This window comes from Leucoraja erinacea, unplaced genomic scaffold, assembly GCF_028641065.1.
Source record: "Leucoraja erinacea ecotype New England unplaced genomic scaffold, Leri_hhj_1 Leri_226S, whole genome shotgun sequence".
NCBI lineage: Eukaryota > Metazoa > Chordata > Chondrichthyes > Rajiformes > Rajidae > Leucoraja > Leucoraja erinaceus.
The window spans coordinates 34,832-59,360 of NW_026576127.1; the positions used below are offsets into that span (position 1 = coordinate 34,832).

General features: G+C 50.1%; 1 protein-coding gene across 1 annotated transcript in view; it reads left to right on the top strand.

Annotated features, from left to right (window-relative positions):
• Positions 1 to 20,052, top strand: part of LOC129716394 (ubiquitin carboxyl-terminal hydrolase 25-like) — a gene marked incomplete at its 5' end in the record, with an annotated part of 53,624 nt that extends 33,572 nt beyond the window's left edge. Inside the window, 4 exons of the mRNA XM_055666269.1 lie at positions 687 to 766; positions 16,151 to 16,274; positions 17,372 to 17,567; positions 18,938 to 20,052. Of these exons, the coding sequence (XP_055522244.1) occupies positions 687 to 766; positions 16,151 to 16,274; positions 17,372 to 17,567; positions 18,938 to 19,110 (573 nt within the window). The remainder of the gene's footprint in view (positions 1 to 686; positions 767 to 16,150; positions 16,275 to 17,371; positions 17,568 to 18,937) is intronic.
• Between the last annotated feature and the right edge of the window lie 4,477 nt (positions 20,053 to 24,529).

Sequence of the window (24,529 nt, forward strand, 5' to 3'; positions counted from 1 at the left end):
CTCAGGAATCAGTCTGGTGAACCTTCTCTGCACTCCCTCTATGGCAATAATGTCCTTCCACGGATTTGGAGACCAAAACTGTACGCAATACTCCAGGTGTGGTCTCACTAGGGCTCTGTACAACTACAGAAGGACCTCTTTGCTCCTATATTAAATTCCACTTGTTATAAAGGCGAACATGCCATTCGCTTTCTTCACTGTCTGCATGGTTACTTTCATAGACTGATGTACAAGGACCCCCAGATCCCGTTGTACTTCCCCTTTTCCCAACGACGCCATTTAGATAGTACTGAATTATTGTCAAGTCACAGTAACAAATTCTTCATTTGCATACCCTAGGTATACAAACAGTCACCACATAAAGGGCATTGACAAAGTTACAAATTCCCCCCCCCCCCCCCCCCCGCACCAGGACCCCCTTTGTTCTACCCCCCTCCCTCACGGCAGACCCCCCCCACACCGGATCCTCCTTTATTCCCGGGCAGCGGCGTCCTCACTTCCACGTGGTCCGTCCTCGTCCCTCGGTCAGCGCCATCATCGACCGCCGCGCTGACCTCTCCGGATGTCCCCGTGGCGCCGACCCCAGCCCCAGCCTGGTACAACGTTTATTGGTGAATCGACTTAAGGGAAGTTGCAGGAGGCAACAGAATGTAACGCAACGCACTCGTGTTTTGGTTTTGTTTCAGAGGTGGCACCGTGAATACCGAAGATTTCGAGAAACCACCGTCTGTATAATGATCGGCCTGGAGATGTTCCAGAAGAAATGGTAAGACAGTGATTATATCAGGCAGGAGTAGGCCATTTGGCCCTTCGAGCCAGCACCGCCATTCAATGTGATAATGGCTGATCATCCTACTAAATCTTGTCCCTGTCACGATAAATCCAGCTGATACAAACCTCTCTCACCAGATAGAGACTGATCCTCTTCTTAAACCTCACTCTCCCCTCTCCTTTTGATTACTTGAGCGCAGAGATCAAATAGGTTTTGGAATAGAAACATAGAAAACATAGAAACATAGGCAATAGGTGCAGGAGTAGGCCATTCAGCCCTTCGAGCCTGCACCGACATTCAATATGATCATGCCTGATTATCCAACTCAGCATCCCGTACCTGCCTTCTCTCCATACCCCCTGATCCCTTTAGCCACAAGGGCCACATCTAACTCCCTCTTAAATATAGCCAATGAACTGGCCTCAACTACCTTCTGTGGCAGAGAATTCCACAGATTCACCACTCTCTGTGTGAAAAATGTTTTCCCCATCTCGGTCCTAAAAGATTTCCCCCTTATCCTCAAAATGTGACCCCTTGTTCTGGACTTCCCCAACACCGGGAACAATCTTCCTGCATCTAGCCTGTCCAACCCCTTAAGAATGTTGTAAGTTTCTATAAGATCCCCCCTCAATCTTCTAAATTCTAGCGAGTACAAGCCGAGTCTATCCAGTCTTTCTTCATATGAAAGTCCTGACATCCCAGGAATCAGTCTGGTGAACCTTCTCTGTACTCCCTCTATGGCAAGAATGTCTTTCCTCAGATTAGGACAGTGGGAGAATGTATGACGAGAGGCGGGTGAGGCTGTTATGAAGACACAAGCAACTGCAGGCGCTGGAATCTTGAGCAGAACACAAAGTGCTGGAGGAACTCCAGTGGGCGGCACAGTGTCGCAGCGGTAGAGTTGCTGCCTCACAGCGCCAGAGACCCGTGTTCGACCCTGACTGCCAGCGCTGTCTGTGCGGAGTTTGTACGTGGGTTTTCTCTGAGATCTTTGATTTCCTCCCACACTTCAAAAACGTGCCGGCTTGTTGCTTAATTGGCTCGATAAATGGAAATTGTCCCTAGTGTGTGTTGGGTAGCATTAGTGTACGGGATGGCTGGTCGCTTCAGTTTAGTTTATTGCCACGTGTACCGAGGTACAGTGAAAAGCTTTTGTTGCTTGCTAACCAGACAGGGCTATTAAAGATAGCGGAGTCAGGGGATATGGGGAGAAGGCAGGTACGGGGTACTGATTGGGGGTGATCAGCCGTGATCACATTGAATGGCGGTGCTGGCTCGAAGGGCCGAATGGTCTACTCCTGCACCTATTGTCTATTGACTTGAACCCGACGGACGTTTGAGCTGGCGCTGCCGTGGAGCGGGAATCTGTGGCGATGGTTAGAGTCGTCTCGTGGTCTAGCGGGACCACACAGCCCGAGCTGAAGCCTGGCTGGGCAGCAGGAAGACTGTCTCAAGGCGATGAGAACCGTGAAGAATTGTAACGCCTCAATTGTGGGATTTCAACCGCATGCTGACATATCCTCACCAAATACCTCACATTTCATGGCGATAGTATCACTGCCCACTAATTACTGAAACTGAGCTGGGGGGGGGGGGGGGGGTTTGTCCATTCCGAAAAATGAAACTGCAAGAAAGTTATGAACTTCATGGGAGGTCACGATAGCACAGCGGTAGAGTTGCTGCCTTACAGAGAATGCAGCGCCGGAGACCCGGGTTCGATACCGACTACGGGCGCTGTCTGTACGGGGGTTTGTACGTTCTCCCCGTGACCTGCGTGGGTTTTCTCCGAGATCTTCGGTTTCCTCCCACACTCCAAAGACGTGCAGGTTTGTAGGTTAATTGGCTCGGTGCATGTGTAAATTGTGCGTAGTGTGTGTGGGATAGTGTTAATGTGCTGGTCGGCACAGACTCGGTGGGCCGAAGGGCCTGATTCCGCGCTGTATCCCCCTCGGTGGACCCAACTTGGCAGGTTTGGTCGGCAGCTGCATAGCGACTGAAATGTGAGCAGGTACTCAAGACTTCTCCAGACTAAAGAAGGGTCTCGGCCCGAAACGTCACCTATTGCTTGTCTCCAGAGATGCTGTCTGACCCGCTGAGTTACTCCAGCTTTTAGTGTCTACAAGGAGAGGTTGGACAGACATGAATGGTCTTCCCTGGACACACTGGAGATTGAGGGGAGAGAGGGGAGATTGAAGTCGAGAAAATGATGTTTGAGACAAAGTTGTGATCAGTTTAGACTTTAGAGGCTACAGTGCGGAAACAGGCCATTCGGCCCACCGCAACCTCGCTGACCACACTAACACCATCCTACACACAGCAGGGCCAGTTTACAATTTTTACCGAAGCCAATTAGCCGGCAAACCCGCAGGTCTTTGGAGTGTGGGAGGAAACCGGAGCACCCAGAGAAAACCCACGCAGGTCACGGGGAGAAGGTACAGGCAGCACCCGTGGTCAGGACTGAACCCGGGTGTCTGGCGCTGTGGGGCAGCGACTCTGCCGCTGCGCCACCATGCCGCTGTAATGAGTTCTCGACGTGAGTGATCGTAGAGTGAGCAGATTGGTGGTGGTTCAGCTCCACCCCATGGCACGTTGTATGACCATGTGGATGTAGTTAGTGAACTCAGCAATGAGCCCGATTGGATTTATAATAATAATATATAATAATAATCTTATTTATATAGCACATTTTTAGTCAACTTGCATTGACCCCAAAGTGCTTCACATAATTACATTACATTTACACACAGGCAAAGGTGGGTGAAGTGTCTTGCCCCAAGGACACAACGACAGTATGCACTCCAAGCGGGATTCGAACCGGCTACCTTCCGGTCGCCAGCCGAACACTTAGCCCATTGCGCCATCTGTCGTCCCTAATAGGTAGTTGAGGCCACAGTTCATTGGCTATATTTAAGAGGGAGTTAGATGTGGCCCTTGTGGCTAAAGGGATCAGGGGGTATGGAGAGAAGGCAGGTACAGGATATTGAGTTGGATGATCAGCCATGATCATATTGAATGGCGGTGCAGGCTCGAAGGGCCGAATGGCCTCTACTCCTGCACCTATTGTCTATGTTTCAATAATGCGGCCACATATCTGCAACTTTCCACATTGTCTGCTAGATGCCACTGCTGCAGTAATACCGGGATAACAAGGCTAGAGTTGTCAGGCAAACCTTCAGACTACCGCCAGGATGTGATGGTCTAGTCCCATAACCTCGCCACATTCACTGCTCGTCTTGGATTCTTTATCTATATATTACTAAAACTCTGTTCTTGTCCGGTTTTGGCTTCCTGTGCTGCGGTTTCCGAGAGTACGGCGCCACCTACAGCCGTCATTTTTGGCCACCTCGCTCAGAGCCCCCCTCCGCCGCATGTGTGCCGAGAATCTTTCCCGTCGATGAAAATTGACAGAGATATTAATGTTTTTACAACATTCCCCATTCTCTCTGCTGCCCCTGCTGGAGTTAGTGTGTGTGATGCTGCATGCCGCCTACCCCCCCCCCCCCCCCCAACTGCACGTTGGGGGAACAGACCCAACGGGTCTGCACTTGGTCTAGTATCATATAGAATCCAGTTCAATAGAAGCCTCTATCTCTCTGTCTGTCTCTCTCTTTAACACTTTCTCTATTTCTCTCTATCTTTTTCTTTGTCTCTTCCTATTTCTTTATATCTCTCTCTCTTTCTTTTTCTATCTTTCTTTGTCTATCTCTTTCTCGCTCCATACCTTTCTCTCCTTATCTCTATCGCTTTCTCTCCTTTTCTCTCCCTATCTCTCTCTATCTCTATCTCTCTCTCTCTATCTATCTCTATATATCTCCCTCTGTCTCTTTCTCTATATATATTTTCTCTATATATAGATAGAGATATATTCAGTATCTCTGTATCTCTCTTTCTACATGTCTATCTGTCTCTCCATCTCTCTCTCTATATATATCTCTCTTTCTACCCTTTCTCTATATCTCTCTTTCTACATGTCTATCTCTATATCCTTCTCTCTCTCTCTCTCTCTATCTATCTCTATCCTCTCTCTCTCTCTCTATCTCCCTCTCTCTATCTCTATCTCTAAACCCTTCTCTATCTCTCTCTCTCTCCATCTCTATCTCTGTATCCTCTCCTGTCTCTCTATCTCTATCCTCTCTCTTTCTCTCTCTCTCTATCTCTATATCCTTCTCTCTCTCTATCTCTAAACCCTTCCCTCTTGCTCTGTCTCTCCATCTCTATCTCTCTATCTCTGTATCCTCTCTCCTTCTCTCTCTCCCCCTCTCCCCCTCTCACACCAACATGTGGCTGAACACTGAGATCATCCACTTCTGTGTGAAGATATCCACAAATGCCGCCTCCTTGCCTTGGGCGTCTCCAACACTGACCGTCCCCATTGCTAGGGACCGGCGACGATCACAATCCCCTCGTCCCGTGCGAGCTGTCTAACTTCCCCTCCACGGGAGACTCAACGTGACAGTGCTCCAGGGCATTGGCGTTGCAATGTATTTCTCTGGAACAAGGTTCAACTGCAGTTCAGTGCTGCCTGCAGAAAGCCTCCACTGTGTGCCGGGTATATCCATCGCTGAGCAAGCACGGAGAGGCTCGGCCCAGTTTATAATGGGCACCAACTCTCAATGCCTGACTAATCATCATTTGCATTAATTGGTTATTAAAATAACTCACTCATAATGCATCTGTTGTCCCCATCCAGAACTTCCAATCAACCTTTCTTTCTTATTTCTCTGGCCCATTTTCACTGTTGCAGTTTTACAACTTCAAACATTTAGTCCCTTAATATTTCTTTCTGGTCTTACAGCAAATGTTCACTGTTTCCCTGACTTTCAGTTTCCTTTGCCTCTGCTCTGCCTCAGAGGGCGGTGGAGGCCAGTTCTCTGGATACTTTCAAGAGAGAGTTAGATAGGGCTCTTAAAGATAGCGGAGTCAGGGGATATGGCCCATTCTCCTGCCTTCTGCCCCATAACCTCTGACACCCGTACTAATCAAGAATCTATCTATCTATCTAGGATGCAAGTTGAATCAGGAGTTAAAATTGGCATGTAGTAAAAGTAATGCTGTGGTTGCTATGGGAGATTTCAACATGCAGGTAGACTGGGAAAATCGGGTTGGTACTGGACCCCAAGAAAGAGACTTTGTGTAGTGCCTTCGTGTTGGATTCTTAGACCAGCTTGTATTGGAACCTACCAGGGAGAAGGCAATTCTGGATTCAGTGGTATGTAACGAACCGGATTTGACAAAAGGAACTTGAGGTTAAGGAGCCATTAGGAGGTAGTGACCATAATATGGCCAGGTTTAATCTACAATTGGAGAGGGAGAAGGGTAGATCGGAGGACTCACTGTTACAGTTGAACAAAGGGGACTATGGGGAGATGAGGGAGGAGCTGGCCAAAGTTGACTGGAAAGATACACTAGCAGGGATGACAGTGGAACAACAATGGCAGGCATTTCTATGAATAACACAGAAGGTGCAGGATCAGTTCATTCCGAGGAGGAAGGAAGATTCCAAGGGGACAAAGGGGCGACAAGGGACGTCAGGGACAGTATAAAAATAAAAGAGAAGTACAACGTAGCAAAGATGAGCGGGAAGCAAGAGGATTGGGTAATGTTTAAAGAGCAACAGAAGATAACTAAAAAGACAATACGGGGAGAAAAGATGAGGTACGAAGGTAAGCTAGCCAAGAATATAAAGCAGGTTACTAAAAGGTTCTTTAGGTCTGCAAAGAGGAAAAAATTAGTTAAGACCAAAGTTGGACCCTTGAAGACTGATAAAGGTGAATTTATTATGGGGAGCAAGGAGATGAGTTGAACAGGTACTTTGGATCTGTCTTCACTAAGGAGGACACAAACAATCTTCCTGATGTAGTTGTGGCCAGAGGATCTGGGGTGACGGAGGAACTGAAGGAAATCCACGTTAGGCAGGAAATGGTGTTGGATAGACTGATGGGACTGAGGCTGATAAATCCCCAGGGCCTGATGGTCTGCATCCCAGGGTACTTAAGGAAGTGGCTCTAGAAATCGTGGATGCATTGGTGATCATTTTCCAATGTTCCATACATTCAGGATCAGTTCCTGTGGAGCTAATGTTATCCCACTTTTTAAGAAAGGCGGGAAAGAGAAAACAGGGAATTACAGACCAGTTAGCCCGATATCGGTGGTGGGGAAGATGCTGGAGTCAATTCTAAAATATGAAATAACGGCACATTTGGATAGCAGTAACAGGATTGGTCCGAGTCAGCATGGGGTACTGATTGGGGATGATCAGCCATGATCGCAGTGAATGGCGGTGCTGGCTCGAAGGTGCAAATAGCCTACTCCTGCACCTATTGCCTATTGTCTATTAAAAATATCCGCTGACTTGGCCTCCACAGTCTTCTGCGACAAAGAATTGTACAGATTCCTAAAGGAACGTCTTGTAATTTTGAGACCGTGACTTCTGGTCCCAGACTCTCCCATTAGTGAAAATATCCTCCCCACATCCACTCTATCCAAGCCCTTTCACTATTCGGTGTAACTCGGTTTGGTCCTCCAAATATCTATTTCCTAGAAGGGTAATTCTTGGCTATGTTAGTGTCTTGGCCATAGGTGGTGTCGAACCCAGTGCACATGAAACAGATGCTTCACATCTGTATCGTTTCTTGGCCCCGCTCGTTGCTCTCCTGTCTCTCCTCCAAGCAGCAATTCAAAGAAGTGGCCGAGTCGCCAAGTTGGCCTGGCACGGAACCAGTAGGAGAGGTCCTCTCCTCCCTCTATCGTGGGGGGGGCTGAATTGTGCAGCGTCTGCATTTACCAGCCTTGTTTAATCTGCCCGGCAACGCGGCGGGTTGCAGGGGGTTTTAGGTCGTGTCCCAAAGTGCTTGCCTTTCCAGCTGAGCCTGCCGGGGCCCCAGTGTTTTTACAAGCGAGCCGCTGTGAGGAGGAATTTAAGCTGCTCCGCTGGCTTGGCCTCCCTCCCGTCCGTCCCGGCTCCCAGTTCTGAGAATAGTCTCTGAACATTTTGACAGCTGCCGGCCTCGTTTGATGTGTTACAGAGAGGCCCAACACAGTGCAGCCTTCCAACCAAGGACGGGTGCTTTACATGTCTGCACCGGCCCTCCCCCTCAAAACTCCCCTTCTCTCTCCCTCTCTCCCTCCCTTGCTCTCACTCTCACTCCCTCCCTCTCTCCCTCCCTCTTTCCCTCTCCCTCTCTCCCTCCCTTGCTCTCCCTCCCTCACTCTCACTCCCTCTCACTCCCTCCCCTCCCTCTCTCTCCCTCTCCTTCTCCCTCCCTCCCCTCTTTCCCTCTCCCACTCCCTCTCCTCCCTCTCACTCCCTCTCTCTCCCTCCCTCTCTCTATCTCCTCTCCTCCCTCTCTCTCCCTCCCTCTCCCTCCCTCTTTCCCTCTCCCACTCCCTCCCTCCCTCTCACTCCCTCTCTCTCCCTCCCTCTCCATCTCTCCCTCCATTGCTCTCTCTCTCCCTCACTCCCCTCTTATTCCCTCACCCCTCTCCCTCCCTCTCACTCCCTATCTCTCTCCCTTCCTCTCTCTTCCCTCTGCCCTCTTTCCCTCCCTCCCCTCCCTCACTCCCTCTCTCTCCCTTCCTCTCCCTCTGCCTCTCTCCCTCACCATCCCTATCCCCCCTCCCTCCCTCTCCCTCACTCTGCAACAAAAAGCTTTTCACTGTACCTCGGTACACGTGACAATAAACTAAACTGAAGTAATCCCCTATAGTAGGTATCAGATGCAGCCTTGCACCTGCAGGGTCGGGGGGGTGGGGGGGGGGGGGGGGGGGTATCATCGTCAGTAGGCCGGACTCCAGGGGGACAAGCCTGCCGTAATTTTCGCCAGCTCGACACTTTGGGAATCATTTCAAAGTAGAAATCTAGATTGCATCTCTGAACCGGTTCCCACAAACAGCCCTGTGTGTGTTCACAGCTGTCTAGTGTATCCTGCGCAGATTTTTTACAGATGATGCCTTGGCCCCGTTTAGAGAAAGAAAGAATCCAGCCATCAATGGAGGCTCTTGTTTCAGTTGTCCCTCGCCTGGTTCTCAGTGCACCGGGCCCGGTTGTTTTTGGCTGGCGGAACCGTACTTTCAACGGCTGCCTTTATAGAAACATAGAAATTAGGTGCAGGAGTAGAGGCCATTCGGCCCTTCGAGCCTGCACCGCCATTCAATATGATCATGGCTGATCATCCAACTCAGCATCCCGTACCTGCCTTCTCTCCATACCCCCTGATCCCCTTAGCCACAAGGGCCACATCTAACTCCCTCTTAAATATAGCCAATGAACTGGCCTCAACTACCCTCTGTGGCAGAGAGTTCCAGAGATTCACCACTCTCTGTGTGAAAAAAAGTTCTTCTCATCTCGGTTTTAAAGGATTTCCCCCTTATCCTTAAGCTGTGACCCCTTGTCCTGGACTTCCCCAACATCGGGAACAATCTTCCTGCATCTTTACAAAATTCTTAAGGGGTTGGACACGCTAGATGCAGGTCTCGCTGCATCTCCCCCTTTCCCAATCTGCCACCATTTAGATAATAGTCTGCTTTTCTGTTTTTGCCACCAAAATGGATAACCTCACATTTATCCACATTATACTGCATCTGCTAAACATTTGCCCACTCACCCAGCCTATCCAAGTCACCTTGCAGTCTCCTAGCATCCTCCTCACAGCTAACACTGCCCCCCAGCTTAGTGTCATCCGCAAACTTGGAGATATTGCCTTCAATTCCCTCACCCAGATCATTAATATATATTATCAGCGGCACGACCCATAGAAACGTAGAAACATAGAAAATAGGTGCAGGAGAAGGCCATTCGGCCCTTCGAGCCAGCACCGCCATTCATTGTGATCATGGCTGATCGTCCCCTATCAATAACCCGTGCCTGCCTTCTCCCCATACCCCTTGACTCCACTAGCCCCTAGAGCTCTATCTAATCCCCCTGTCCCACTTAGGAAACCTGAACGGAAACCTCTGGAGACTTTGCGCCCCACCCAAGGTTTCCGTGTTGTTCCCGGAGGTTTTTGTCAGTCCCCCTACCTGCTTCCACTACCAGCAACCTCCAGCAACCACCTGCAACCTCCGGGAACCGCACGGAAACCTTGGGTGGGGCGCAAAGTCTCCAGAGGTTTCCTTTCGGGTTTCCGAAGTGGGACAGGGGCTTTACTCTCTCGTAAATCCATCCAGTGACTTGGGCTCCACTGCCCTCTGTGGCAGGGAATTCCATAAATTCACAACTCTTTGCAGAGGCAATGTTCGACCCCGAGAGGTGTGCCGTGCTTTACCCCGTCGTCTTGTACCATCAGTGCAAGGCTGGGGTCGGGTGGAGACAACAGACAATAGGTGTAGGAGTAGGCCATTCGGCCCTTCGAGCCAGCACCGCCATTCAATGTGATCATGGGTGATCATGCCTTCTCCCCATATCCCCTGACTCCGCTATCTTTAAGAGCCCTATCTAGATGGATGGATGGCCTAGATGGGTGGTGTTGGCACCGAAAGGCAGGGAGAGACGGAAAGTGGACACTTTGAATAACTCAGCGGGACAGGCAGCATCTCTGGACAGGAAGAATGGGGTGACATTTCGGGTCGAGACCCTTATTCACACTCAGTAATTCACACCAACGTCATATATATACCTTTCTAAATCACCGTCTACCTCTCTCATTTCTCTTTCCCCTTCACCTCGACCCGAAACATAATCCATTCCTTCTCGCCAGAGATGCTGCCTGTCCCGCTGAGTTACTCCAGCAGTTTGTGTCTATCTTCGGTGTAAACCAGCATCTGCAGTTCCTTCCTACACACGTGGGAAGTGCAACTGATCTATCTACCCCTGTTCCTCTCTAGTTAGTATTTTCTTCTGATGGATGTTAGATAACGCACTATGAGTGTTTGTCGGCCTGTACTGGCTGGAGTTTAGAAGGACGAGGGGGAACCTCATTGAAATTTGCCGATTAGTGAAAAGCCTGGATACAGTGAATGTGAATCTAGGGCCAGAGGTCACAGCCTCAGAATTAAAGGTCGTACCTTTGGAGAGGAGATGAGGAATTTCGAGACCCTTCATCAAACCACCGTGGGAGATAGATGCAGGGTGCTGGAGTCACTCAGCGGGCCAGGCAGCATCTCTGGTGAAGAGGAGTAGTCTGATGAAGGCTCTCGACCCGCAAAACGTCACCCATTCCCTTCTCCCCAGAGATGCTGCCTGACCCTCTGACTTACTCCAGCACTTTGTGTCTATTCTCACCCGGGAGTGAATCCCCGCGATCACGGGGAGAACGTGCAGACTCCACACAGACAGCGGGATGGAACTCGGGACTCTGGCGCTGCCAGGCAGCAGCTCTACCCGCTGCGCGACCAACCGTCCCCTTGGATGAAACTCATTGAAGAAAATAAACCTCTCAGGCATCTGAGCGATCTTTGTGGAAAATATTGGAGACGTGTTATCTTTGGCACTTTATTGAAGGAAATATTCCTGGTGCTTCACCGGAGAAAGTTGTGTCAGGACATTGTGCAGAAGTGTTATAATTGGGCTGTAACATTAAGTTTCCTTGAGGTGAGATGGGGAATGTGACACTTTGCTGGCAGATAGGCAGGTTCTTGCTCCGCGCTGCAAGCTTTGGCTATGAGGTGATTCAGACACAGAGTAGTAGCACGTGGAAACAGGCCCTTCGGCCCAACTCGCCCACACCGACCAACAATGTCCCAGCTACAGTAGTCCCACCTGCCTGCACTTGGTCCATATCCCTCCAAACCTGTCCTATCCATATACCTGTCCAACAGTTTCTTAAATGATGGGATGGTCCCTGCCTCAACTACCTCCTCTGGCAGCTTGTTCCATACACCCACCACCCTCTGTGTGAAAAAGTTGCCCCTCGGATTCCTATTAATCCTTTCCCCCCTCACGTTAAACCTAGGTCCTCTGGTCCTCGATTCCCCTACTCTGGGCAAGAGACTCTGTGCATCTACCTGATCTATTCCTCTCATGATTTTGTACACCTCTATAAGATCACCCCTCATCCTCCTGCGCTCCAAGGATTAGAGACCCAGCCTGCTCAACCCCTCCCTATAGGTCACACCCTCTAGTCCTGGCAACATCCTTGTAAATCTTTTCTGAACCCTTTCAAGCTTGGCAATATCTTTCCTACAACATAGAAACATAGAAAATAGGTGCAGGAGTAGGCCATTCGGCCCTTCGAGTTATGAACTGCCATTCAATATGATCATGGCTGATCATCCAACTCAGTATCCTGTATCTGCCTTCTCTCCATACCCCCCGATCCCTTTAGCCACAAGGGCCACATCTAACTCCATCTTAAATATAGCCAATGAACTGTGGCCTCAACTACTTTCTGTGGCAGAGAATTCCACAGATTTACCACTCTCTGTGTGAAAAAAAAAATTCTCATCATGGTCCTAAAAGACTCCCCCCTTATCCTTAAACTGTGACCCCTTGTCCTGGACTTCCCCAACATTTGGAACAATCTTCCTGCATCTAGCCTGTCCAACCGCTTCAAGAATTTTGTAAGTTTCTATAAGATCCCCCCTCAATCTTCTAAATGCTAGCAAGTACAAGCCGAGTCTATCCAGTCTTTCTTCATATGAAAGACCTGACATCCCGGGAATCAGTCTGGTGAACTTTCTCTGTACTCCCTCTATGGCAAGAATGGCTTTCCGCAGATTAGGAGACCAAAACTGTACCCAATACTCCAGGTGTGGTCTCACCAAGACCCTGTACAACTGCAGTAGAACCTCCCTGCTCCTATACTCAAACCCTTTTGCTATGAATGCTAACATACCATGTGTGCCCAGAACTGAACACAATACTCAAAATGCGGTCCACGCCGACCAACATGTCCCAGCTGCACTAGTCCCACCTGCCTGCCTTTGGGTCATATCCCTCCAAACCTGTCCTGTGCATGGACCTGCCCCAATCTCTTTTAAATATTGTGGGAGGTATTAGCTGCAGGTCGAGGTTGGTCTGACTTGGATTGTTTTTACTGGAACACTGAGGTTGTAGGGTGACCTGATAGCAGGGGCGGAAAACCCGGGAGGGTGGGGGGGGGGGGGGGGGGGTACAGAGGGGACACGTCCCCTCCATGTTTTGAGCGGTGGGGGACATCCCCCAAGTTTTTGTATTCCGAATTTAAAAATCCGGTGAAATCTCCGCTTTTCGCGAGACAGTGGAGGTGGGGCTGATGATCGAGGGCACCGATTGGAGGAGAGACGTCAGTCAGCAGGCAATGGGGGAGGGACATGATTCAGCGCAATGATTGGAGGAGGGAGGAGGAGGGGGGGGGGGGGGGGACTGAGGATAGAGCGCGGTGAGGAGGAGGGAGACGTGGCAGATCTGCGCTTCATCCGCAGCCAGGATGATCCCGGCCGCGGCTGTCCGACGCTGTCCTGTCCCCTCCTGAGTTCCTCCCCCACGGGTGGTCAGAGAGGTCGGCAGTAGATATCCTCCACTATATCTTTGGTCGGCAGTCAGACGGGTCAGCGCAGAGAAACAGCGCTAAACCCAGCTCAACTCTGCCTGTCCCGCCAGGTGAGCCTACAGCCCTCCCTGGACTTGCGGGAAATATGGCCAGCGCGGAGTAGCAGCGCTGGTATCCCGTCAGTCCAGAGAGGGCTGTAGGTTAACCCGGTGAGACAGGCAGAGTTAAGCTGCATTTAGCGCTGGATTGAGCCTCCGAAGCCTCGCGCGCGTGTGTGTGAGCGTGTGCATGCGCGTGTGGCCGCCAAGAAATTGTGTGTCCCCCGGTCCCCTCCATGTTTTGACAGCGGTTTCCGTCTCTGCCTGATAGAACCCGATATTGTTTTGTGGGCCTTGGACTTGGTTTTAATCTGCATTTTTAGTATAGTTTAGATTAGAGATACAGGCCCTTTGGCCCACCAAGTCCGCGCCGACCAGCGATCAAGTCCAGTCAAGTCAAGTCTATTCGTCACATACACATACGAGACGTGCAGTGAAATGAAAAGTGGCAATGCTCGCGAACTGTGCAGAAAAACAAACAAACTAACTACAAACAGAATGGAACAGAATCACATATAACATATATGGTGGGAGGGAAGAAAAAGGAAAAAAACAGCAATTTTAAAAAGACATCACACAACAGTAGATTGGTTCAGTAAAGTTAGTCCCTGGTGAGATAGGAGTTTACAGTCTGAATGGCATGTGGGAAGAAACTCCCTCTCATCCTCTCCGTTCTCACAGCATGGCAACGGAGGCGTTTGCCTGACCGTAGCACCTGGAACAGTCCATTGCTGGGGTGGAAGGGGTCTCCCATGATCTTGTTGGCACTGGAGTACACTCCGTACACTAAAACCATCCGACACGCTAGGGACAATTTATCGAAGCCAATTTACTCGCTGCCCTGCACGTCATTGCAGTGTGGGATGAACCCGGAGCACCCGGAGCCAACCCACGGGGAGAACGTGCAAACTCCGCATAGACAGCACCCGTAGTCAGGATCGAACCCGGGTCTCTGGCGCTGTGAGGCAGCAACTCTACCGCCCCCTACCTGTTATACTTGACTATGGATTTGCTCACATATCGATTGAGTGTCCTCACTGCACATGACAGTAATTAATCGCTACCGATAATTAGTCGGAAGGAACTGCAGATGCTGGTTTACACCGAAGGCAGACACAACGTGCTGGAGTAACTCAGCGGGTCAGGCAGCATCTCTGGAGAGAAGGAATGGGGGGACATTTTGGATGGAGTGAATTTGTAGAGGGGGTTTCCACTAGTGGGAGAGTCTCGGACCAGAAGCCACAGCCTCAGAATAAAAGGACGTACCTTCAGCAGTGAGATGAGGAGGGGTTTCAAGACCCTTCATCAAACTACCGAAGAGAGACGCAAAATGCTGGAGTGTTTAAGAAGGAACTGCAGATGCTGGAAAATCGAAGGTACACAAAAATGCTGGAGAAACTCAGCGGGCGCAGCAGCATCTATGGAACGAAAAGGAAATAGGCAACGTTTCAGGCCGAAACCCTGAAGGAAATAGGTAACGTTTCGGGCCGAAACCCTTCCGGGTTTCGGCCCGAAACGTTGCCTATTTCCTTCGCTCCATAGATGCTGCTGCACCCGCTGAGTTTCTCCAGCATTTTTGTGTACCTACAAAATGCTAGAGTATCTCTGTGGATCAGGCAGCATCCCTGGAGTAAAAAGAATTCCGAATTAAAGGGCGCTCTTTCAGAAAAGAGGTGAGAAGGAACTTCTTTAGTCAGATGATAGTTAATCTGTGGGAACTCATTGCCGCAGAAGGCTGTGGAGGCCAAGTCAGTGAATATTTGTTTATGCAGAGATAGACAAATTTCAAGGGTTATGGGGAGAAGGCAGGAGGCAGAGATCAGCCATGATTGAATGGCGGAGCGCACGCGATGGGCCGAATGGCCTAATTCTACCACTGTAACTTGTGAACTTGTGAAAAGGAGTCGTCTGATGAAGGGTCTCGACCCATTCCTTCTATCCAGAGATCCTGCTTGTCCCGCTGAGTTACTCCAACATTTTGTGTCTACCAATAATCAAGATTCAAGATTCAAGATTTAATTTATTTGTCATTTGGACCCCTTGAGGTCCAAACGAAATGACGTTTCTGCAGCCATACATTACAAACAAATAGACCCAAGACACAACAACACAACATAATTTACATAAACATCCATCACATCGCTGTGATGGAAGGCCAAAAAAACTTATCTCTCCACTGCCCCCCCCCCCCCCCCCCGATGTCAAAGTCAAAGCCCCCGGCAGGCAATGGCGATTGTCCCGCGGCCATTAAAGCCACGCCGGGTCTTGGTGTTAAAGCCCCCGGCGTGCGCTCGCAGAGTCCCGCGGCCATTCCAAGCCGCGCGGGGCGGTGCTGTAAGGCCCCGCTCCAGGAGCTCTTCGACCCCGCAACTCGGGCGGGAGAAGTCGCGTTGCGGGAGCCCTGAAAAGCGGTCTCCCTCCAGGGACCCGCGGACTCCCGGTGCCGCCGTCCGCCAGACCCTCATTTGGAGCCTCCAAATCTCCGAAGGTCGGGCCGCAGCAGCAGCAGCGCTCCACCACCGCTCCACCCGCTCCGGACTCGGCCAGCTCCGCGACGGTGAGGTGAGTCGTCGGCACCAGAGCCCCCGGTCTTCCTGTTGGAGGCCGCTCCACGTTGCAGCCCCAACGACAACGGAGACCCGACAAAGAAAAGGTCGGGTCTCCCGCCTATAATGAGTTCCTTTCAGCGTTCCTAATCCTTACGGGCGGGGAGTTCCAGATTTAGTTCCATAATGAAGCATTTTGTTCCACACTGTACAGGCTTGGAGGAGTTCTTTATGATGTCTCCACTTATCTAGAAGTTCCAAGGCCATTTCTTGATGCCGGGGTGCGCTGCATAAAGTAATGAGGACCCTTCCATTTTGTTTTCTCAGCTACAGTGAAGCTTTGATTTACCTTATCCACGCCTACCAATACAACAAGGAGCTCCTGTCCAAAGGAATGTACCGGGGACATGATGAGGAGCTGATGTCCCACTACCGGCGAGAGTGCTTGCTTGTAAGTAGATCTTCTCAGCAAGGTTAAGTTCGGCACGGTGGCGCAGCGGTAGAGTTGCTGCCTCACGGCGCCAGAGGCCCGGGTTCGATCCTGACTACGGGTACGGAGTTTGTACTTTCTCCCCGTGACCTGCGTGGGTTTTCTCCGAGATCTTCGGCTTCTCCCCCCCCCCCACACTACAAAGACGTACAGGTTTGCAGGTTAATCGGATTGGTATAAAAAATGTACTCAAATTGTCCCTAGGAACAATTGACTCAGGAACAGCTGTTTCCCCTCTGTTATAGACAATAGGTGCAGGAGTAGGCCATTCGGCCCTTCGAGCCAGCACCATTCAAATCCACCTCTGCACAGACTCAACAGGAGTATAGGAGCAAAAAGGTCAATATACACAATAGACAATAGGTGCAGGAGTAGGCCATTCGGCTCGAAGGGCCGAATGGCCTACTCCTGCACCTATTGTATATTGTCTATTGTGGCCCTTCGAGCCAGCACCGCCATTCAATGTGATCATGGCTGATCATCCCCAATGAGTACCCCGTTCCAGCCTTCTCCCCATATCCCCTGACTCCGCTATTTTTAAGAGCCCTATCTAACCCTCTCTTGAAAGTATCCATAGAACCTGCCTCCGCCGCCCTCTGAGGCAGAGAATTCCACAGACTCACAACTCTCTGTGAGAAAAAGTGTTTCCACGTCTCCGTTCTAAATGGCTTCCCCCTTATTCTCAAACAGTGTGGCCCCTGGTTCTGGACACCCCCAACATCGGGAATGTGCGGGGATCGCTGGTGGGCGTGGACTCAGGGGGCCTGTTTCTGCGCTGTATCTCTGAACTAATTGTCAATTTTAATTGTCATTGTCAGTGTACAGTACAGAGACAATGAAATGCATTTCGTTGTCTCTGTACTGTACACTGACAATGACAATTAAAATTGAATCTGAATCTGAACTAAACTAAAACTAAGCGTTAGAAGCCAATGCAACTTGCACACAAAGTCACAATCGCTCAACTTAAAAAAAAAACACTGTTGCAAAGTTCTTTGGGATGATGGTCAAGGTTCGGGGTCGGCCATTGTGACGCTCTCTGTATCTCTGCTTGGCAGAAACTCAACGAGCACTCGGCGTCTCTCTTCGAGTCGGGCGATGGGCAGGAAGTGGAAGAGGGACTGGCAACCATGAACGAGCTTGTGGTGCCCTGCCTCCCCCTGCTGCTGGCCGAGGAGACGGAGGAGAAAGACATCGTGGCGGTGGAGGACATGAGGAACCGCTGGTGTTCGTACCTGGGGCAAGAAATGGAACGTAAGTGCTGGTCGGGCTGCAGAATGAGGCCGTTCAGCCCATCGAACCTCGGGTTCCCTGGCGCTGTGAGGCTGTTATGGGCCTGTCCCACTTAGGCGACTTTCTCGGCGACTGCCGGCACCCGCCACAGGTCGCCGGAAATTTTCAACGTGTTGAAAACCAAGCGGGGACCGGAAAGACGCGATGACTCTTTGGGCGACTGAGGAGAGGACTCACGGCCATACAGGCGACATGTCTCTTCCAGGGAGATGCTAAATGCATTTCGTTGTCTCTGTACTGTACACTGACAATGACAATTAAAGTTGAATCTGAATCGGAATGTCGCGGGGTGACAATAGACAATAGGTGCAGGAGTAGGCCATTCGGCCCTTCAAGCCAGCACCGCCATTCAATGTGATCATGGGTGATCATCCCCAATCAGTACCCCGTTCCTGCCTTCTCCCCATATCCCCTTTTAAGAGCTCTCTCTTGAAAGTATCCAGAGAACCCGCCTCCACCGCCCTCTGAGGCAGAGAATGCCACAGACTCGCCACTCTCTGTGAGAAAAAGTGTTTCCTCGTCTCCGTTCTAAATGGCTTACTCCTTATTCTTAAACTGTGTGGCCCCTAGTTCTGGACTCCCCCAACATCGGGAACATGTTTCCTGCCTCTAACAGGTCCAAGCCCTTAACAATCTTATATGTTTCAATGAGATCTCCTCTTAATCTTCTAAACTCCAGAGTGTACAAGTCCAACCGCTCCATTCTCTCAGCAGATGACAGTCCCGCCATCCCGGGAATTAACCTTGTAAACCTACGCTGCACTCCCTCAATAGCAAGAATGTCCTTCCTCAAATTAGGGGACCAAAACTGCACACAATACTCCAGGTATGGTCTCACTAGGGCTCTGTACAACTGCAGAAGGACCTCTTTGCTCCTATATTCGATTCCTCCTGTTATAAAGGCCAACATGCCATTCGCTTTCTTCACTGGCTGCTGCACCTGCATGCTTACTTTCATAGACTGATGTACAAGGACCCCCAGATCCCGTTGTACTTCCCCTTTTCCCAACTTGACGCCATTTAAATAATAATCTGCCTTCCTGTTTTTGCTACCAAAGTGGACAACCTCACATTTATCCGCATTAAACTTCATCTGCCACGCATCTGCCCACTCCCCCAACCTGTCCCAAGTCTCTGCATTCTCATAGCATCCTCCTCACAGTTCACGCTGCCACCCAGCTTTGTGTCATCTGCAAATTTGCTAAAGTTACTTTGAATCCCTTCATCCAATTCATCGATGTATATTGTAAATAGCGGGGGTCCCAGCACCGAGCCTCACGGTACCCCACTAGTCACTGCCTGACGGTTCCTCGTTTGTTTTTTTTTTGCAGCCAGCCTACAAGAGAAGCTGACCGACTTCCTGCCAAAGTTGCTGGACTGCTCGACGGAGATCAAAGCCTTCTGCGAACCGCCAAGACTCCCCTCCTTCTCCACGCACGAACTGTGTGAGCGCTACGCCCGCGCCATGGCGTCTCTCAGTCGAACGCCCGCCGACGGCAGATGAAAAAGAAAACGGCGCCATTTAAAAAAAAAAAAAAAATCTTCTGGGAGGTCGTCTGGGAGGACTCACTCCGCCGACGGACCAGGACTTCCTCCATCTTTGGTTTTCGATTTTACTTTTTCTCCCGAAATATATATATATATAAAAAAAAAAACCCTTGCCGTCCTGTCACAGGGTTTGCTTGCTGCTATGAGTTTTAACCCCGTTTTTACAGAATTTAAAAAGAATTGAGTTGTCGCGGCATCGCCACCAGGAACCTTTTGGCATCTGTTTTACTGACATTGAACGAAAGCCCACGTGCATGAAGCTTGGGATGCAACAGCTCGACACAACGCAGGATGAGGTGCGAGGGGGGGGACAAAACTGATGCTCCAGAGTATTGAACTTTCCGTGACAAAGAGCGAGAGATGCAACGACCTCTCTTTCTTTCTCTCTCTGTCTCTCTCTCTCTCTCACTCTCTCTCTCTTTCTCTCTCTGTCTCTCTCTCTCTCTCTCTCTCTCTTCTCTCTCTCCCTCTCTCAAACCTTCATCTGCCCACCGGGACTCTGTTAAGGAGTTAGCGCCTCGAGTTACCGATTACTTCCCCAGTACCAGGGTCTCTCTCTCTCGTCTGCTGTATCTTAGCTATCCTTTACGAAAGAGGGAACATACAAGAGGTTTAGGCTCCCACCCTTATCGTCCCATCCTCCACGCCCCCCCCCATCCCGATAATGGCATCGCGACGCTTGTGAAGGAACTGAAAGAATAAAATTTTATTTATGGCTATTTTTAGATGTAATGGTGAACCCTCTGCTATTTTGTGTATGCATTTTTGTTTTTTTGCCCCTCTCCCCATCCGAGATATTTTTGTTAGTTTCGATTTGAAAATAAGACTCCAGGCCGCTTTGGATACTCTGGGACATTGTTGTAACAGAGCAAGAAATAAAATTCTGCTCTTTGTCAAGATTCTTTGAACGTTAGCGGCGCGGGCGAGCTCGCAGCGGCGACACAGCGGTTTGAGTCGCTGCCTCACAGCGCCAGAGACCCGGGGTTTGCGATCCCGACCGCGGGCCGCTTGTCTGTACGGAGTTTGTACGTTCTCCCCGTGACCCGTGTGGGTTTCCTCCGGCTGTTCCGGTTTCCTCCCACACTCCCCAACAACGTACAGGCTTGCAGGTTAGTTTGCTTCGGTAAAATTGTAAATTGTGCCGCAGTGTGCGTTGGGCGGTGTTAGCGTGCGAGGATCGCTGGGCGGCGTGGAGCCGGTGGGCCGAAGGGCCTGTTTCCCTGCTGTATCTCTCTAATTAACTAGTGTGAAAGGATGATCGCTGGTCGGCGTGGGCCGAAGGCCTTGTTTCCGCCCTGTACCTCTAAAAATAAGAGAGATTCACCAAACACTTTCTCAATAACGAAGGGGACAAAGGTCTATAATACGCTGAGACGGAGTTGGTGAGCAAGTCTTCTCCCTGGCGGGGAACACTAGAGATGGCACGGTGGCGCAGTGGTAGAGTTGCTGCCTTTCAGTGCCAGAGACAAGGGTTCGATCCTGACCTCGGGTGCGGTCTGTCTGTGTGCGTGTGCAGTTCGCACGTTCTCACCCTGACCACCACGGTGGCACGGTGGTGCAGAGATAGAGTTGCTGCCTTTCAGTGCTTATAGCGCCACAGATGCAGGTTCGATCCTGACTACGGGTGCTGTCTATATAGACAACAGGTGCAGGAGTAGGCCATTCGGCCCTTCGAGCCAGCACCGCCATTCAATGTGATCATGGCTGATCATCCCCAATCAGTACCCCGTTCCTACCTTCTCCCCATATCCCCTGACTCCACTATCTTTAAGAACCCTATCTAGCTCCCTCTTGAAAGTACCCAGAGAACCCGCCTCCACCGCCCACTGAGGCAGAGAATTCCTCAGACTCACCACTCTCTGTGTGAAAAAGTGTTTCCTCATCTCCGTTCTAAATGGCTGACCCCTGATTCTTCAAGAGATACAGAGTTTGTACGTTCTCGCTGTGACCTGTGTGGGTTTTCTGTGGGTGCTCCGGTTTCCTCCCACACTCCCAACAACATACAGGCTTGTAGGTTAGTTTGCTTCGGAGAAATTGTAAATTGTCCCAAAGTGTGTGTAGGAGCAGTGTTAATGTGTGGGGATCGCTGGTCAGCATGGACCCGGTGGGCTGAAGGGCCTGTTGCCACGCTGTATCTCAAAAAATAAGAGTTTCACCAAACTTTCTCGATAACTAAGGAGACAAAAGTCTTTAAGATGCTGAGACGGGGTTTTTGAGCAAGTCTTCTCACTTGCCGATACATTTGTCACCAATGTGTTCAATAAGGATTGGGAGAAGCACAAGAGAACAGCAGTTTAGGACAGTCCTACAGCATGTGGAACGCAGAGACACTTAGAGCAACTCATTAGGCACACGGAACTGCACATGCTGGAATCTTGCACAGAATGCACCATTGTCCTCCACGTGACCTGCGTTGGGATTTCTCCGAGATCTTCGGTTTCCTCCCACACTCCAAAGACGTACAGGCTTGTATGTTAATTGGCTTGGTGTATGTGTAAATGGTCCCTGGTGTGTGTCGGACAGTGTTAATGTGCGGAGATCACCAGTTCTCTGGATGCTTTCAAGAGAGAGCCAGATAGGGCTCTGAGAAGATAGCGGAGTCAGGGGATATGGGGAGAAGGCAGGGCCAGGGTACTGATTGTGGATGATCATACTGAATGGTGGGAGCTGGCTCGAAGGGCCGAATGGCCTACTCCTGCACCTATTGTCTATTGTCTAGGCATTGAAAGTGTTGTCTGCAATACAATAATAATGACATTTAGGTGACCAGTTATTGCACGGCACATGTCTAATATTGCAATTGAAGTTACACAAAATTGCTGGAGAAACTCAGCGGGTGCAGCAGCATCTACGGAGCGAAGGAAATAGGCAACGTTTCGGCCCGAAACCCTTCTTCAGACTGATGGGGGGTGGGGGGGGAGAAGGAAGGAAATGGGGAGGAGGAGGAGCCCGAGGGCGGGCGGATGGGAGGGTGGGAGGAGACAGCTAGAGGGTTAAGGAAGGGGTGGAGACAGCAAGGGCTAGCAAAATTGGGAGAATTTAATGTTAATGCCATCCGGACGCAAGGTCCCCAGGTGCTGTTCCTCCAATTTCCGCTGTTGCTCACTCTGGCAATGGAGGAGACCCAGGACAGAGAGGTCAGATTAGGAATGGGAGGGGGAGTTGAAGTGCTGAGCCACCGGGAGGTCACCATATAACATATAACAATTTACAGCACGGAAACAGGCCATCTCGACCCTTCTAGTCCATGCCGAACACATATTCTCCCCTAATCCCATATACCTGCGCTCAGACCATAACCTTCCATTCCCTTCCCGTCCATATAACTATCCAATTTATTTTTAAATGATAAAAACAAACCTGCCTCCACCACCTTCACTGGAAGCTCATTCCACACAGCCACCACTCTCTGAGTAAAGAAGTTCCCCCTCATGTTACCCCTAAACTTCAGTCCCTTAATTCTCAAGTCATGTCCCCTTGTTTGAATCTTCCCTACTCTCAGTGGGAAAAGCTTTTCCACGTCAACTCTGTCTATCCCTCTCATCGTTTAAAAAACCTCTATCAAGTCCCCCCTTAACCTTCTGCGCTCCAAAGAATAAAGCCCTAACTTGTTCAACCGTTCTCTGTACCTTAGTTGCTGAAACCCAGGCAACATTCTAGTAAATCTCCTCTGTACTCTCTATTTTGTTGACATCCTTCCTATAATTAGGCGACCAAAATTGTACACCATACTCCAGAATTGGCCTCACCAATGCCTTGTACAATTTTAACATTACATCCCAACTTCTATACTCAATGCTCTGATTTATAAAGGCCAGCACGCCAAAAGCTTTCTTTACCACCCTATCTACACGAGATTCCACTTTCAGGGAACTGTGCACAGTTATTCCCAGATCCCTCTGTTCACCTACATTCTTCAATTTCCTACCATTTACCATGTATTTACCAGGTCAGGTGGGTTATTGCGGACTGAGCGGAGGTGTTCGGCGAAACGATCGCCCAACCTACGCTTAGTCTCCCCGATGTAAATCAGCTGTTGAGTGGAAAAGTCCAGGGTGTTGGGGATGTGCAGAAATTGGGGAGTGGGGGCAGAGGGGGGTCAGTCGACCCCATGACAGAAGGGGGAGGGGTTGTACAGTTTGATAGCCACAGGGAAGAAGGATCTGTGGCGTTCTGTGCTGCATCTTGGTGGAACCCGTCTGTTGCTGAAGGTGCTCCTCAGGTTGACCAGTGTGTGTCACGGAGCAGGGTGAGCTGTATTGTCCAGGATGCTCCGCAGTTTTGAGGAGCGGACATCCTCCCCTCCAAGACCAACCTCCAGTGAATCCAACTCCAACTCCACCCACTTCAACTCAGCAGCGTAGAATATGGCAACTGGCCACCACCACATTGTTCAAGTTCAAGTGAGTTTATTGTCATGTGTCCCTGTATAGGACAATGAAATTCTTGCTTTGCTTCAGCACACAGAACATAGTAGGCATTTACTACAAAACAGATCAGTGTGTCCATATACCATTATATAAATATATACACACATGAATAAATAAACTGGTAAAGTGCAAATAACAGAAAATGGGTTATTGATAATCAGAGTTTTGTCCGAGCCAGGTTTAATAGCCTGATGGCTGTGGGGAAGTAGCTATTCCTGAACCTGGTTGTTGCAGTCTTCAGGCTCCTGTACCTTCTACCTGAAGGTAGCAGGGAGATGAGTGGGTGGCCAGGATGGTGTGTGGGTACTTGATGATACTGCCAGTCTTTTTGAGGCAGCGACTGCGATAAATCCCCTCGATGGAAGGGAGGTCAGAGCCGATGATGGACTGGGCAGTGTTTACTACTTTTTGTAGTCTTTTCCGCTCCAGACCGCTCAAGTTGCCGAACCAAGCCACGATGCAACTGGTCAGCATGCTCTCGACTGTGCACCTGTAGAAGTTAGAGAGAGTCCTCATTGACAAACCGACTCTCCGCACTCCCCACTGTACATTGTTAAATTGTTCCAAGCGTGTAGGATAGTGCCAGAGGGTGCTGGGTGATCGCTGGTCGGCACGGACTCGGCGGGCCGAAGGGCCTGTTTACTGCGCTGCACCTCCAGTGTCTTAAAAGGTTGCTGACTCCCAAACGGGGTGATTGGACTGAAGGAATATGGACCTGAAGCAGGAAGATATTCGGTGTTCAAGAAGGAACTGCAGATGCTGGAAGATCGAAGGTACACAAAATTGCTGGAGAAACTCAGCGGGTGCAGCAGCATCTATGGAGCAAAGGAAATAGGCGACGTTTCGGGCCGAAACCCTTCTTCAGACTGATGGGGGTGGGAGATATTCCTTTTCCAGAGATGCTGCCTGTCCCACTGAGTTACTCCAGCATTTTGTGTCTATCTT